This window comes from Haliaeetus leucocephalus, unplaced genomic scaffold, assembly GCF_000737465.1.
Source record: "Haliaeetus leucocephalus isolate CR32 unplaced genomic scaffold, Haliaeetus_leucocephalus-4.0 Scaffold183, whole genome shotgun sequence".
Taxonomy (NCBI): Eukaryota; Metazoa; Chordata; class Aves; order Accipitriformes; family Accipitridae; genus Haliaeetus; species Haliaeetus leucocephalus.
Window position 1 is genome coordinate 36,693 of NW_010972619.1, and position 16,585 is coordinate 53,277.

The 16,585-nt window shown below is 49.6% G+C and overlaps 1 protein-coding gene across 1 annotated transcript; it reads left to right on the plus strand.

Annotated features, from left to right (window-relative positions):
* Positions 1-1,366: 1,366 nt before the first annotated feature.
* Positions 1,367-10,302, plus strand: LOC104830000 (ficolin-2-like). The gene is given in 10 exon segments (XM_010564634.1): positions 1,367-1,444; positions 1,701-1,817; positions 1,820-1,925; positions 2,745-2,858; positions 3,595-3,648; positions 4,820-4,855; positions 7,730-7,854; positions 8,285-8,414; positions 8,970-9,104; positions 9,988-10,302. Coding segments are annotated over 10 exon segments (1,143 nt in total). The 3' UTR covers positions 10,236-10,302.
* The last annotated feature ends 6,283 nt before the right edge of the window (positions 10,303-16,585 follow it).

Genomic DNA, 16,585 nt, shown 5'->3' on the forward strand with positions numbered 1-16,585 from the left:
TGGCCACCCTGCTAATGGAGCAACTGGGAAAAGCTGGACAAACCCATTCTTACTTTTCTTTTTTTTGGCAGGACGGATCTAGCCTGGATCCCTTAAGAGACTGTAATGATGGGGTAATCTGCGAGACAAATTTTGCCATTGCTTTTTGGAGTGATTTACTAAGGGAAACAGCTGAGGGCAGCAGCTTTTGCCTCCAGATATTAGGAACAAGGTATTGCAGCCACTTCCAGGCACAGAGCACAGGATATAAGGCACTGGGTAGGAAAAGGCTTCTCAGTGCTAGGGGCTGGCTCTTCTTCATCTCCACCTGCCCCATGGGGCAGACACAGTTCTGTCCCAGATGGGCAGCACAGGCTGTACAGATGAGAGAAGAGGAGTGCGCAAGTCACCCTGTAGCTGCCCTGCATAGACCTCTCCCTCCCTAGCAGCTCAGAGGCACCTGCTCATCCTTCTTCTCTTTCCTTCTGAAAGGCTGAAGAAAGAAGCTGCTCTCATTTCACCCCAAGAATTGCATGCAGCGCGCTTGCCACAGATAATGAGATACTTTTTCCCATGCAAAGCAAATCCCAAACTTGAATGCAACCAGTCGGATCACAATCCCTCTGATTTCCCTGCACTTTTTTCAGATGGGGCAGGAAAGTAAAGTGTGCATTTCCCTGCCAGAATTGGTTCTCAGGAGTGACAATAATCACAACATCTACTGGATTATTATTTTATATGCATGCATATATGAATTTGTATATGAGTGTGTGTATGTATGGGCTATTTGGGGGACACAGAATTTAAGTGACAGCCAAAAACTTATCTCCCCCCTGCTTTCTCCCATTTGCTTCACCTTAAAGAAAGCTGTCATATATCATTGGAATTTGGGATGTTAGAGGAACCTCATGATAGAAGCAAATGCTTGAGTGGTAGCTATGTTCTGCCTCTGACATCCTGATAGCTGGGAAAGGCTCCAAGAAATACGAATATTCTCCGAACTGGCATGCAATGGTAAGGAGAAAAAAACCTTAAACTCTGCCCTTTGCTAAAATTCATAAACTTTACAGGCTCTATGTCTGAAGGTAACACGGGGGGTCAAACTCGATAAGGCAGTTTGGACCTGTAGTAATGCTGCCACAAATGAGCAGAGCACAGGGCATAGCAACAGCAAAGCAAAACGGAAATCCTGCTCATTATTACAATGAACAGGGACTAGAGAAAAAAAAAGGTGAGAAAAAAAATCAGACATGCTCTGCCCACCTAACCTTGCCTGGATACACAGAGTTTTAACTCCATATCAGTCATGGATCATGTATAAATTGAAACCTCTGTCTGAAGGGTTGCAAAATGACACTGGGCTGCCTGTCAGGCAGAGCATTGGAGCATGAGCCAGGCTGTGCCAGTGGCCTCAGCTGACCTTGGGCTTTTCATCTCCCAGTACCTCAGTTTCCCCATCTACACGGTAAGCTCTGCACTTTGTAAATGGCCACTGGCAAGCAGGGTGAGGGGAGGTGTCTGCTCTTAGCTAAACCTATGTTTTTGCAGGTTCATTTCCTCTAGAAATATAAAATGGGAGGGGAAAGGCATCCAAAATTTGCTGAGGACAGAGGCGAAGCAGGCTGGGGCAGCCAGGCAAGAACTTTCCCATCAGACTTGTGGAAAGTGGCTTATCTGGGAAACAGCTTGAGACCCAGCCAGAGTCCCAGACCTGAGAGCAGGCAGTGGGCAAGCGCAGAGGTGGAGCTTACAAGGGGTTTTGGTTTTTTTTTGTTAGATATAAAAGGCTTAGATGAGTCGATGCTAACCACAGCGCCTGGGACGTGGATGAGGGGAGCTCCGCAGAGAGCGGAGAGCAGTGCTGGCCATGGGGAGGGCAGCCACAACCCTCTTGGCTCTGCTCAGCCTAGCAGCAACTATTTGTGATGCCCAGGACACCTGCCCAGGTGAGTGGGGCACAAATCCTACTGCCATCCTGCTGAGACAGCCTGTTTCATCTCCCCCATAACACAAGGAGCTGGGGGGAAGAGGGGGGGATATGATTTTTTTCTTCTATGTTTTTTTTAATTCAGCTGCAAGTGGGAGGAGGGTAAGGGGAGGCTGAAGTCTCAGCAGCCACATAACAAAAATCCTGGCTCCAAACAAAGACGTAGCATCCTCCCCCACTCACTAGTGGGATCTCCAGAAACAGGCTGTCCCAGTTGTGGTTTTCCTTTCTCGTTAAGGTTTTTTTTTCCTGGTGCCTTGGCCCAGTTACGAAAGGATGCAGAGCAATACTAAGGATCGGTCAAGTGCTTGCTGGGTCCCAGGCACCCTGGTAGCTTGGGGACGCTGCACACCACAGCTTTCTGCCTATATTCCTTGGGAACATGATGGGGCGATTTCAAACTGACATGCTCTCAGGAAATTTAGTAGAACCTTTACTGTCCACAGATCCATCAATGTCACTTACTCTGCTGTCAATACCCCCTCAGGGCACCTCTCACCTTTTGTTTTACTGAGCTACAGTATATGTGTCATGCATGTAATGTCATATATAACAGCTTCCTCTCCCACTGAACTCCCGTGAAGCCTGAGAGAGTCAGTGTCTAGCTCCTCTAATATGTTAGATCCTCCATGCCATCTGTTAATCCATACAACACCTCCAGACTCCCACCCCCATTGCTTTTGCTTGCACTGTTCCTCAACTCCAGAGGGTTTGGTTTCCTCTCCAAGACATTTCAGAGCCCTAATAATCTCCATGAAGACTGTCTTCATTTCCTCAGAGGTGAGAATAGTGGGACTGGGTGATGCGGACCGGCTCGCCATTCTCCAAGGATGCCCAGGGATCCCAGGTGCCTCTGGCCCAAAAGGAGAACCAGGCCTCTCAGGAGCAAAAGGTGAGGCCCCAAAAGCTGGTGATGAACACTGTGATATTAGATGGCTTTGTTGCTGAGTAAGGGAAGCAAGCTAAGGCTGGAGCAGTGGCTGGCCTGGCATTGGCTTCTGTGAGCATCTGGAGTATCAAATAGGAGTGGAAAACACCCCATCTAGAGATGTGCTGGTACATGCAGAGTCATCTTTTTTTCCCTGAGTCCTGTCACAAGTCTGAAGTGGTCGTGGGGTGTGAAGTGTCAGAACTCACTTGTTTCTGCTACAGTAAAAACATCCATTTATTTTCTGAGCCTTTACTGAACAGCTTAGGTGGGAGGAAGGCTGCAATGCCTCCATTGTCTACTGGGAAACAGTCTTGGAACTGTACTGGCACCCCCTACCCCAGGAAGCAAGGGAGATGGGGGTCCTTCAGGGTTTTCATAGCCAACTTATAGAGAAGGTGAATCACGTTAGCAGAGGGAGCAGATCCACTGCAGCAAAATCCATGGACTGTCTTCAAGATGTACAAAGCTCATAGTAATTCATATGTGTACTGCAAATTAGGAATTACACTGGCGGTACCAGTGTAATGTAGCGTCCACAGAAGAAAAGGAGTAAGATACATTGCAAGATTGAACCTAATTAAAAAAACCCAGCTGCTTTGTTTCTGCAAAAGCCAAGGCCCAGCTACCTGGGCTTTTGTATCACCTCCCCTCTGGTAAGTTTGCAACATGCACATACAAACTGAGTCTTTCCTTGCAGGAGAAACGGGAGCCCAGGGACTCCCTGGGAAAGCAGGACCACCTGGTGCAAAAGGTAATGCATAACATATTCAGCTCTACTCCATAAATCTACCCAAGTTCAGGACATGCATTGGGAGTCTGGGTCTACAGAGATGAACTGTAGAGCTGGTCATAGTCCAAGAAACAGCCCTGAAGTAGCATAGGAAAAGCAGGATTTGGGGGTATGGATCTTGCATGGGGTGAGTACTAGAAACAGTGTCCTTGATTGGGACTACATCACAGAGGAAGATACTATTCTTCTCAAAGTTCCCCACTGACCCTTACCAGCCCCCTAAAATCAGACTTCTCCCCATTTCCCACTGCTATCCTAACCTGCCTCCACCCCAACAAACCTGCCCAAATGCCTCCCCTCTCTGAGGAGCTTTGGGGTGCTTTGGCCAGGAGGCTTGGTGCAGAGACATGATGCTAAGTGCTTCCAGCAGTCTCCAGGCCTGGACTCAGCATGAAATGCCATTGTAGCCCACTTGACCAGAAGGATGGGTTCAAACCACTGGGAAACAGCTGGCACAGGGTGAAGCAAGGAGGGAATGGGGGTTTCTTTGCAATGGGATGAGCCCCTGAAAAGAGGAAGATGTCTGCTGATAAATTGGCTTTCACTCCATCCAGGCTGTGCTTAAGGTCTTCAGCAGGATCTGCATGCTGCAGACATTGGAAAAGTGTCTCTTCTGAAGAAACCAGTTTCTAGCACAAGGTGGCACCCAGTAACTGAGCACTGGTGCACTGAAAACAGACCCTTTGCATGCTGAATATATAGCTATTTCCTGGCCAAAAGCACTGAAGACTTCAGCTGAAACCCCAGCAGGAGATGGATGAACCCACTGGAAAAGCAGCTATTGCCCAAAATCTCACAGGTGCCTGGCTGAAAACAGAAAGGTCCCACAAAAAGTCACTGAGACGGAGCTGTGAATCCCCCATACACTCCAGCAGACAGAGCACCAGTTCTCCCTCCCCTGTGTCCTGTTCTTCCTGCTCTTCCTGAGAGATGCTCCTGATCAAGACAGCAGCCAGGCCAGGGTGCAGCACCAGCTGGGACACTCAGCAGAGCACCGCTGCTTTGCACCACTTGACAGCCTCTCCTGCACATTTGGGACATACGGGAGGGCTGGAGCAGCCACTTGCAGAGCCACAGTAATTCACTCGCATTGAGTCATCTGTGATGAGCATTTTCCTCTTATATTTTGCAGGAGCAGCTGGAGATCCTGGCTTCCCAGGACCGAAAGGTAAATCATGTCATGCTGAATTTATCATGTGAGCTGGTTTAGTTAAACTTCCATCCTGTGCTGTTCTGGAACAACACACCAGGTGGGAGCAACTACAGAGAAATAAAAGTATCCCATCATGTACTGGGTGGGGCTGTTTGGTGACAGTTGTGCCCCATTCTTGGCTCAGCCCTGGCCCAGGTGGTGTGAGCAGACCCTCTCCCAAACCAGCTGTTCAGCCGCAGGGGCTGTCCCTATCTCGGGTGCCTGATGCTGCCGCCCAGCACCATGAGCTACAGAAACTGCAGGGCTTCACATGCCCCAGCCTGAGGGACCAGCCAGATTTGGGCAGATCTCTGACCTTCCTGTGCTAAGGCAAAAGGCAGAGGCTCAGATGCTAGTTGCTGCTAGTGCCAGAGGAACATGTCTCTACCAGCACTAGCAATAGGGTAGAGGGAAAACAAGGGGGGGTTTTTTTCCTGATGCCATCATCCTGCATGCGAGAGCCACTGGCACCTGTCGCTGAGCACTGCCTGCACTGCAGCTTCACTCACTGGAGCTTGGCTTGTAATAGCTGGGGGCAAATACTGCTGATCTGGTGGCTAGTTCAGTACATTTGCTTCAGCTGTCACAGCTGCTCCCAAACCACTGACTAAAGCCCTCTGCCAGCAGCAACCATTCTCCCCTCAAGCTTTTGACCCTGCCTTCCTGCAGGTGCATTTCCTCCTCCTTCCCACACCCACCTTCTCCTGGCCCATGTATCCCAGCCCAACGGGAATCACTAGCACAAATGTTGGTACCCAACTCCATGGGCTGGCCAGCAACAGGCAGAGCAGCCAGGTCCAACAGAGACACATCTTGTGTCAGTCTTGCCGTTTGGACCTCCCATCCCCAAATCAGATGTCAGGGGAAAAGATATCCTGCTGGGTCCACCAGCCTAAGAGAGGCAAGGCTGCTGCTCCTTGTACATCTATAATGTGTCCCACCTCCCTGGCAGCCTCCTTGTATGCCTCCTAGGCAACACGGAGAACTGTTCCCAGTGCCTGAGGGTGCTGGGTATCACCACTGTAATTACAGGAGTCTGTGACTTCAGTTCCCACCCGCCATTGTCCCTCTGTACTGGGCTGGTGGGTCTTCTCTGGTGGGCCCGGGAGTGGCCAGGGCAGAACATGTATTGAGTTACTCCTGCCTGGTTTCTCTGTGGCTCTGCTCTGTGTGCAGATGAGCTAAACACTTCCCCTAACACCACAGCCCTCTACCAGTGCAGCAGGATTTGTCTTGAAAAGCAGATGATGCCAAATGCTGGAGGAGGGGAGGGCAGGCTGTGGAAGGTGAAGAGCAATTGATGGTGTTGTTTGTCCAACAGGAATGAAAGGAGAGCCTGGATTTCCAGAAACATGGGGTGAGTTTCATCCTAGGTTCTTCATACCACCATTGGCTTTGCAGAGCAGATGGCAGTGGACTCCCTGCACCAGAAATCAGGACAGGGAAGCAATAAAAACAAATTCAGAGTGACACTGAAGGACAGAGTAAGGAAATATCACTGTTAACCCATTTGCTTCTCACAGCCACATGCAGCTTCTGTATGTCTACTCTGTAATCCAGCCAGGCCAGGAAAGTCATGTCCTCTGAGCACTACTCAAGTCACCTGCCCCCTGTGTGTCCTGGAGGAGATCTGTCTTAGTTTTTGAGAGCCTCAGTGTCCTGGTTTCCAAGATGAAACCACTAGAAACACTGCTATAGACATGCTGCTACTTCAAAGGTAGTTATACCACCACGCTTGCAGTGGCAGGTTCAGTAGATGCAGGTTCACGTGTGTGATTGATAGTGCACAGTTTAACCTAATCATTAAAAAAAAAACCACACGAAAGAAAGAAAACAAACAAGCTCCAGTTGACCCATCTGTCTTCATAAGCTAAAGCCAAAGCAGAGCTACAACCTGCTCTGGCTACACTTGGATGCCATAGGGCCACAGTCACATGCAGAGGCTTGGGCAGATCACAGCTGCTCTAACACCTGGAAGAGAGAGACTGGGATGCCACTGAACTGGCCCTTTGCTGCCCCAGGCACTCCTCTGCCTTCCTATGTTTCCTGGGCATGTAAAAACATTTGACTAATAAGGAACAGGACAAGTCCAGGACCACCTCTCCATTATGAAGGACACCCATGCCCACAAGACAGCCTGGTACAGCTGTGCATCCATTCATCAACTACAGCACACTCAGACACCTGCACCACCAGCACCACTGTTTCAGATCATCTCCCAAGGCTTTCCCCTGTGAATGTCACAGACACAGCTGTAAGCTGGGATGTCTGACAGGGACCATTCCAGTCAATCTTTTGGCATCTGTGAATCTGAGCTTCTGTCAGGTGTGGGTTTGGGGAGGAAAAATAGATTTATACATAATATATATGTATATATTCAAAAGTGCTGTCTGTCCAATCCACAGAGGATGATCTGAACACTGTTTTCTGTATTACAGGTAGGTGTTTTTCTGTGCCACAACTCCTTTGCTGCCAACTACCCACACACTCTCTGTGCTCCCTCTACATTCCTGAGCCTGGACAAATTCCTGGATCATGAGTTTGTCATCCTGCTCATAGCAGCTCCATCACCCAGAACCCCCAAAGCGTCACTGCAGTTGAGAGGAGTCTGAGCACCTTAGACCATCTCTTAGAAGGTGCTCATCTCTCCTGTGACCTATGGACTCAGAAACTGCAGTGAGGTTTGGCTCCCAGCAGGTGTGCACCAGAGTCCTGCAGTGCAAAGAGTCGGCTGGGAGGCTGAAGGGCTCAAAGCCTCCAGCTCAGGGCATGAGGCTGATGTGCTCCCTGGATGCAGTGAGCATGTTATAACTCTTTCCACTTGACCTCTTTCCCTGATTTGCACAGAAGCCAGGAACTGCCAAGAGCTGTTGAGTAAAGGGAAGATCCTGAGCGGCTGGTACACCATCTACCCCCAAGGCTGCAACACTACCACCGTCTTCTGTGACATGGACACGGATGGTGGAGGATGGATTGTGAGTAGGGTGAGGAGAGGGAGGTTTCTATGTCCCTACAGTGATTTTTATTAAGGCTGCAAAGGATGGCACCAATACAGAAACAAAAAGAGAGGAAAACACACACTGAGGGGACACCTGAAGTTCACATCAGCAAGCCTGGGTGAATCCCTGTGGATGCATGGGATTCTCCTGGGACATGTCTCTGGGAGCAGGCTGAGCACCACAGACCCACTCCCTCCTTAAATCAGCAAATCATTTCCTCCTCATTTCCAAGGGCAGATGGAGTTCTGTGAGCAAGGGATTGCCCGGGGGTTCAGTCCCCAGAGACCCACAGCAGAGTCCTGATGCAGGGGGAGTGTTCACTGAGGGGGGCCTGTGCCACACCAATGCTGAGGATGCTTTCAGGACGGGGATGGCCTGGTGGGGCTGAGGGTCTCCTTTCCTGCAGGTTTTCCAGAGGCGCTGGGATGGGTCAGTGAACTTCTTGCGAGATTGGGATTCATACAAACGAGGCTTTGGCAATCAGCTGACAGAGTTCTGGCTGGGGAATGACAACATCCACTTCCTCACATCACTGGGTAAGGTCTGCCTCTGTCCCAGGCTGGGGCCCTGAGAGTCCAACCCCTGTACCACACTTGGTCATTAAAGGACTCCAAACTTCTGGCATCCATCTGAGGACTCAACAATTAATCCTAAAGAGAATGCAGGCTCTTGCAGCCCATTACACACAGGTAAACTGCACTCTAAAAAATAGAAAACTAGAAGCTGGGGAAGAGAAGGAGCTGGCTGCATTACCTGTCCCGGAGATAGGCCAACATATCTTCCGGCTAGGACTGGTTGTGATGGCAGTCATCTTGCTCACACATAGCCGTGGAGTCACAGTTGTCTGCAGGACTCCTGGGAATGTAGCTCTCAGTGCCCGTGACCACCCAACATCAGATCAGAAAAGGTTCTTCACAAAAAAAGTCACCAAAGGTACAGGAGGTTCTACAGGAATTTCAAATAAATCATAAACTCTCAAGTAGTAGAAGCTGCTCTCAAGTTAGCTCAGGGCTCCTTAAACCCTCCACCCTGAAATCCAGGTGCGTAGTCACCATCAGCGCTGCAGCACTGCTGTCCACCTTCTCTTCTAGGACCCTGTGAACTCCGCATTGACCTGAGAGACTTTGAAAACAACTACTATTTTGCCAAGTACGCTTCATTCAGAGTCTTAGGAGAGTCTGAGAAATACAAACTGGTTCTAGGAGACTTCCTTGGTGGAAATGCTGGTAAGTAAGCAGCAGCTCACTGCTAAAGGCTGTTTTCTAGAGCATGTCAGAAGTGTTCAGCATTTATAGTGCAGAGCTGTATCATGCAAACTCCTTGTACCATCTACATTTTGGGTCAATTTTTTAAAACTGGCCATGGTATCCCAGGTGCTGAGTGACCTCTGGGTGCAGGGAAGTAAAGGGACATCCATCACCCACAGAAGTGTGACCCAGAGTATTACCTACAAGCCCAGCCACATGGTTTAGCAGCAAATGTGGAGCCTGGTCCTGAGCAGCAACTCATCCAACATAACCTTCCCAACACCTCTGCAGCAGCTGGGCCAAGTTCTGCTTTCAGTTACATTGGAAGGAAGTATTTGCCCATTACGTTTGGCATTTCCAGGGCTGGGGTGCTGTTCAATATTTGCAACATCAGCACTGCATCCTCTTAATGCCTGATGTTTCTTTTTTTTTTTTAAAGCAAAAAAGTCCTCTGCAAAATTCAATACCCCTCATGCAGGAATGAGTAAAACCAACACCTGAGACAGCTCTGGGTTTATGTGGCTTTGCACACTGCAACTCTGTCTGATAGTCCAGACCTCAGTATGACTGCAGAGATTCTGAGTGGTGCAAGAGAAGTGACACCCATGTAACTACGAGGAGAACCATCTGATTCACAGGCATAGATAAGTTCTCCGTGTGTTTTAGCAGTCCTGGCAGAACTCAGGATACTCCTTTTCTCCAGGACCAAGGAGGAAACCTGGGCAACCAAGAGAACAGCAGGATTTATAAAATCTGCCTTGCATCCAGCAAGGCCCAATGATGCCCTGCAGTGGTGTACAGACACATTAGGTTCCCTTTTGTGCTCTCTATTGCAGTAACTGTGAACGTGTACTCTCCGCAGGAGACTCCTTATCATACCACAAGGACATGCCATTTTCAACAACAGACCAGGACAACGACATGAGCTCCTTTAACTGTGCCACAGAATACAAGGGAGCGTGGTGGTACAACGACTGCCATTACTCCAACCTGAATGGAATGTACTGGTTGGGCGTTCATGGGAGCTATGCTGATGGCATAAACTGGAAGACAGGCAAGGAATATCATTACTCCTATAAGCGAACGGAAATGAAATTCAGGCCAGTTTAACATGGCAAGAGGGTGTCTGACTAGCACCAACGATGCCTCTCTACAGCCAAGAGAAGACACAAAACATGTTGTTTGAGAGCAAAATTGGACCAGGAAGGATATTACGAGTTGTGCCTTCAGCCTAGAGTAGAGACCAGAAGAGATCAGTGCTGGTTTGAGTCCCTGTAAGCACCAGACTCTCACCCTGGACTATCTCAAGCAGCTCCACAGATGCTGACTGAGCCCAAGCATCTTTTTCTGAAAAGTGCATTATCTTGATCATGATGGTGAAGCTACTGCATCTCAGTAAAGCTCTCAGATATTATTACCCTAACTGGTAATTACTAGTAATTTTCAGTCTAATCCATGTATATGAAGCCTCCAATGTTCTTGCAGCCTCCTTTTCTGTTGGACCAAAGAGCCATCTGAAAGGCACTGAATTCCCACCCCCCCCCACCCCCTCCACCCCACTCTCCCCACAGGCTGTGATGGAGCCACAATGTAGACCAGCATGGAAAGGATTGAGCTTCCAGCACAAGGCTGTCAGCACTGCCACCTCCCTCCTTCCCTCCCCACTGCCTCACATAACACATGCTCCAGGACCTCAGGTGGGACCTTAGCTCCTGGAACCACAGTAGCATTGCCTAGCACTTCCCACCATGATACAGCTGCAGCTACACCCAGAGCCAGCTTCAGCCACTCTTCCAGGGCATGTTTCTAGATCTCATTCTTTAGCTGCTGTGGACCAAGAGCTGGATACAAAATAGTCTGTCCAGCAACATGTGTGGTACCAAGACACTACAGTAGTCCCAAGTCAAGCCTTGCACAAGTGGACTTTATGTGAATTACCAGCAGGTGCCAGTACCTTCCATTTCACCTTGTTTCCAGTAGCATTTGAAGATGGGCTATTTGCTGGCAGATGGAAGCAGTTCATCAAGTTCATATGAAGTTGTATTTGACTATTAGCAGAACTGGTTAAAGGGTCTCTACTTCCTGGACTCGTCCCCACAGCTGATGGAGGGCAGGAAAGCCTAGTGCTAACAACAGGGTCAGTGGAAGCGGAGTATTTATTTGTGTTATATTCCTAACAGTCCCAGGTTTATCACATTACTTATTGTACAGATGTGTAGCAAGGGCAGCTCCAGCCCTACAACACTCAGTCCAAACCTTGTGGGTGAGAAAAGCAAAGGGACCACTCACCCAGCACACCACAGCAGATCAACAATGTGCTAAGAAATAAACCTGAGGTGTTCCACCTCCCTATTTACTAGGTCCTGTCCCTGCTCACTTCTTCTTTTCAGGTACATGAGAAAGTGCATGTCTGAGCAGAGAGGCACACACTGGAAGTCCCATAGTCACTTCTTCTCCAGGAGCTTTGTTTTGTTCTTTTCTTACTCCCAGATTGATGTGCCCGAGCAGGAGCAGGAGCAAGGTCCCACAGAGTCCAGCTGTGTCTCACCCAATCAGCTGCTGATGCTGTTGTCCACAGGTAGCTTCTGAGAGAGGCCTAAACTGCTGCCACAGACAGCTCTGCAGAACCACAGACAACTTTGCAGAGACATACGAGCTGGTGCTGACATCCTCAGCTTTAACCTGGCTAAAAGTGCTGAATCCCCTTTTTCTGCTCCCCTCTATCTTCTCCTCTTACTAAACAGAAATCTTCAACATTTAAATTTCATCTGTGAAGGACACCAATGTTAGAGGGATTAAGAGAACACCAAGAACAGTTTACCCAAGCCCATCTAGTCGATATTCCCAGGCTGCCACCTCACTCCATAGAGGAAATATTCAGGTATGACAAGCCATCACCAGTAGTAGGTGATGTGGTTTGGACTTGGCTGCAGAGTGAAATTCTCCTGCATCCCCTAAGCTAGCGCAGTAAGCCATGGGCTGGCACTGCTTCCCCTCCAGCACAAGCCTCAACCACTGCAAGGCAGGAAAATGCTCCCTGTGCTGATACAGGCACGTGGGGAGGAGGGTCCTTGGGCTTGATGGTCCATCCCAGGCACCATGCCTGCAGCAGTCACAGAGAGGGCTTGCACTGACTCCAGCTGGGAAGAATTGAACCACTAACATCAGGATCTGGTTCCCTAGATACATACACATAGTAGCAGCCCAGAGCTCCCACCTCTCCTCAACAGAGGGTTCCCACTCCTCCATCAGCTCTCACACCTGACCAGTGGGGGAAGAGGCAGGGAACAGACTCAGGATGTCCTAAAGCAATATGCTCCCAAAACTGTCAGGATACCATCCAGTCCCTCTTGCTTTCCATCCTCTTGCCAAGGGTCCCCAGAAGAAAAGCAGAATAGCCCCAATCAATCTGTGACTGATCCTGGCCACTGCTCATCTCAGGGTTTTTTTCCCTGTGTCCTGGAAAGCTCATGGATCAGGTTTGCATTTTGTGTTTGAAAATCCTCTTCCGCTAATCAGCAGATCTGGAAAGGGCCAGCCCTGAAGCCTAGAAATTACAATGTCCCTGGAGCTTCTCCAGACATTTTCCTTGCTGCAAATAATGACAAGTGAGGCTGGGGGACTCACCAGAGGAGCAGGGTGGGTCAGGCTATGTGGTGTTGGGTGAGGACCTGGCTTCTGCCGTATCAGGGAGCCAGACACACGATGAGAGGCTGGAAGCATCTCTGATGGCTTGTTGATGCATAGCCATCTGAAAGCAAAAGTGGGGCCAAACTAGTCCTCTCTGGTCCCACCCAGGCCAGCCTCCTGGCCAGATCAAGGCTGCCTCCAGCAATACCCTCCTCCACTGTCTGGGACATGGGAAGACCCAGCAGTCCAAACCACCCATGGGATAACTGCCAGCCTCCAAGGCATGCATAGAGGCTCTTTCCAGGGAGGAACACAGCACTTTGGCCACATGCAAGTGCCCAGAGATTTCACAGCTGTAAATCTGAAAGCTGACTGACTTCAAGAAACTGGACTTCGGAAGGAAAGGTCTTTTTCCTTACTCCCAGATTGATGTGCCCCCAGCAGGAGCAGGAGCAAGGTCCCACCGAGTCCAGCTGTGTCTCACCCAATCAGCTGTTGGCTGATTACTATCACATGAGGAGGTCAGACAGCTTCAGCACTGCTCTGTGATTTGCGTTTGGATGCAGCAGACCCGGTGGTCCTGGCATAGTGAACAGCTTCCTCTGATTTTCCAAGGTGTCCTTGTGAGAGGGTTGCATCTGAAGAGTAACTAATGCCATGTATGAGTCAGCATAAAATAACGTGCAGCTGGGGAAGGAAAATCATTCACTGTGGTTTGGTCCTTTTGGCTTATGGGCTGCTGGGGTGGGAAAGATGAATCCAACACCCTTTGCACTATGCTTATGCTGCTGCTGTTACCTTATGCCCACCCAACCAAAGTGAAGGGATGACTTAAGACACCAGCTGACCCCGCCACAAACCGAGGGCACAGGTGAGCAATAGACTCAAAATACCACTCTTCTGTAAATTACTTCTAACTAAAGGTTTATTATGCCAGCTATGCTGATAGAGCATGAAGCTGTTTGTTTAGTTGTGTTTGGTGCCTATGCGTGGAAACATGACATTTCTGCAGCACCATTCAGCAGACCCAGGATGATGAAACACAGCAGCCAGGGCTGATGTGGAAAAGAACCACTAGACTTTATTTCCAAATGGCGTTTATAAAAACAAACAAATGAAGACACAATGAAGATGCAGGAATGCATGGCCCATGGATGAGCCCAGTATGGCCAGGTCTCTGCCATCGGCAGCTGCAGAGCAAGCGGCCAACAGAGGGAAGAGAGGCAGATGAGGCAGCTCCTGGTCAGGTTCAGCAAAGGCAAGCCTGCTGCACCACCCAGACCCTCTACCTACCATCGCAGTTGGCATCAGTTCAGTGCCAGGACTCCGAGACATGAAATTCAACCACTGACCTGGACTTTGCATCAGACTGGCATGGGAAAGCCAGACCCTGCACTCCCAGCACAGAGGCTCATACCTGGAGGGCATCTCAGCAGATTTCCCATACTTGCTTCTCCCTCCAGCTCTCACCAGTGAAGATAAACTCTTGGTCCATGAGATGCACCAGACAAATTCCCAGACAACCTCTGTTATCTGCAGACTCCCAACATTGGCTTTTCTAGTCCACGTGGTGTCTGCAGACAGTCTTGGTCCCACCTGCCCCTACAGCAGGCACCAAAGGTCCTTATAGCAAGGACCTGATATCCTTCAGTCACCTGAGATCCAGCATGTGGCCTCACCATGAGAGTGGATGGGGCACATGGCAAGCCCAGAAGAAATGCAGTTCTGCTCCATCACAGCTCAGACTGTGCTGGCTAATGCTATCCTCTGTGCTCTGTGCAGAAAATATCCCACCCCCAACCCCCAGATCTGTTTAATCCTTGAGCAGGCTTCTTACCTCCAAGCAGATAAATAAAAACAAAAGATCTCCCTTCATACCACAGCATCACCAAAGTATACCCAACTCCACATGCCTTTTCTACTGTGTCCCAGCCCCACGGTTGTTGCTCTGCAGGACCAGAGTCAGATGTACAGCTGGAAGAAGGATCAGCCCAGTCTGCAGTAGGGCACCACTAGCACCAAGCCTTGCTGGTCCTGGGAAGGGGGTGGCCAGCAGGGGAGCAGCCCTGCAGGGAAGTGCCCATGGAACAAGACACCTTCACCCTGTAACAGGCCATTTGAGGGATCAGTATGTTGAGGGATCTTCCTTTAGTCTACTCTTGTGCAGGCGGGGCAGAGGAAGAACAGACTCCAGCTTGGCAGATGAAGCAGCATGGGGAAGGCTGGGGAAAGGCTTTGTGAAAGCAATGCATCTAGCCAGAGACCGAGCTGAGATGAACGGCTATCCTTCATCCATAGTGGCATTTGGAAAAGGCTTTGCATCCTTAATGCTTTGGGTGTTAGGACATACTGTTGGATTCCTTACTCTCAAGCCTATTTCTCTATGGAAGAAGAGCCCAGGCAAGACTGGGAAGCCCTGGGAGGTTGCAGTTAGCTCCTCAGATCCATGTCCTGGTAGCCAAATCTACACCCTGTGATTTTCGTCCAACACGTTGTTGTGATGCTGGTGGTGGCTGGCTCTCATTGAAGACACACGCATACAACAGTGCTGTTTGCACTGCTGTTGCAGTCCATTTCACTCCACTGGTCTAAAGTGCCCAAACTGGTGCAAGTCAAAAAGTGGCCACTCTCCCTCCTCCACGTTGAAAAGCTTCCCTTATTTTCAGTCTTCTACTTCTTGAGGCTTTGCTTCCCCCCCACTGGGAGTATCCAAATGGGATGAAGGTATTTGCTGGGCAGTTTACTGTTGAGCAGGAGGTTTCTTGTGCAAATAAGTCAGTATCCCACAAAAGCACAAGAGCACCTCTGGGGAATGAGGAGCTGCAAATGCCCCCCTGGAGATGTGGCTGAGCTGGTGACCCTGGTACCATTCAGTACCATTTCAAGCCAGCTCCCAGTTCCTTATGATCCCTGGTGAAAATGCACCATGCTCCTCCACTATGTCTCTGTCCCAGCATACCGCTGACACTCCCTTGTGCACGCACCACGACACAGAGATGTTGGGCTATATATGACACCAAATGTGGCTCCAAGAACTTGAGATGAGGCCCCCAGGTAGGTCTACCACTATGTGGGAGAACAGCCTTAAAACTGTATGTTGAAGGCCCATTGGGCTAAACACTGTACAAATACTTTTTGGTGGACAGATGAATGATCCTTGCTCCACGAGCTTACAGTCTACAAGAACAGAGCCACAGCTCCACCACTATACAGACATTATACCTATTTACACTCACAAACATTTTGATCCCAGTAGAAAACGTCTTTCAGACCAATGGCCCAGCAATCAGCTGATCTAGGGGCAGGGACTTGACTGCTCACCTCTTTCTCTTAATTTGCAATGCCAGACCATTTCTAGCCAATATTCTTTCCACCTCTGGTTTGGATCTGCAGCCCCAGCACCCTCCTCTGGCCCACAGAAGAAAACATGGTATCAAAACAAAGTCCTTTCCTGGCTGCCTGAGCCCTGGGGCCTGCAAGGGTGTCCCACATAGCTGAGAAAGTGATGGGTAGCTGGGCCAGGCAGAGAAATGGGTGAGATGCTGGATGATGCTGGATGCAGCTCTCCCCCGTTTCAGCCTCACAAACTGTTGGCACTGTGCTCATATTACCATGTTTGCAGCAGGACGAGAAGTGGGGAGGCAGACCCCTCCATCTTTGAGTCGAGGCAGCAGGGAGAAATCCAGACTACCATGATGCTGGGACATGTGTCTGACAAAGCTTTTCTGAGAGGAGATATTAGTCAGTTAGTTCATATCTCGATAAGGCACACCCTCCCCATCACCTCAGCCAGCGCAGGTCAGCACCCTATGGGTGGCCCCGGCTGACTC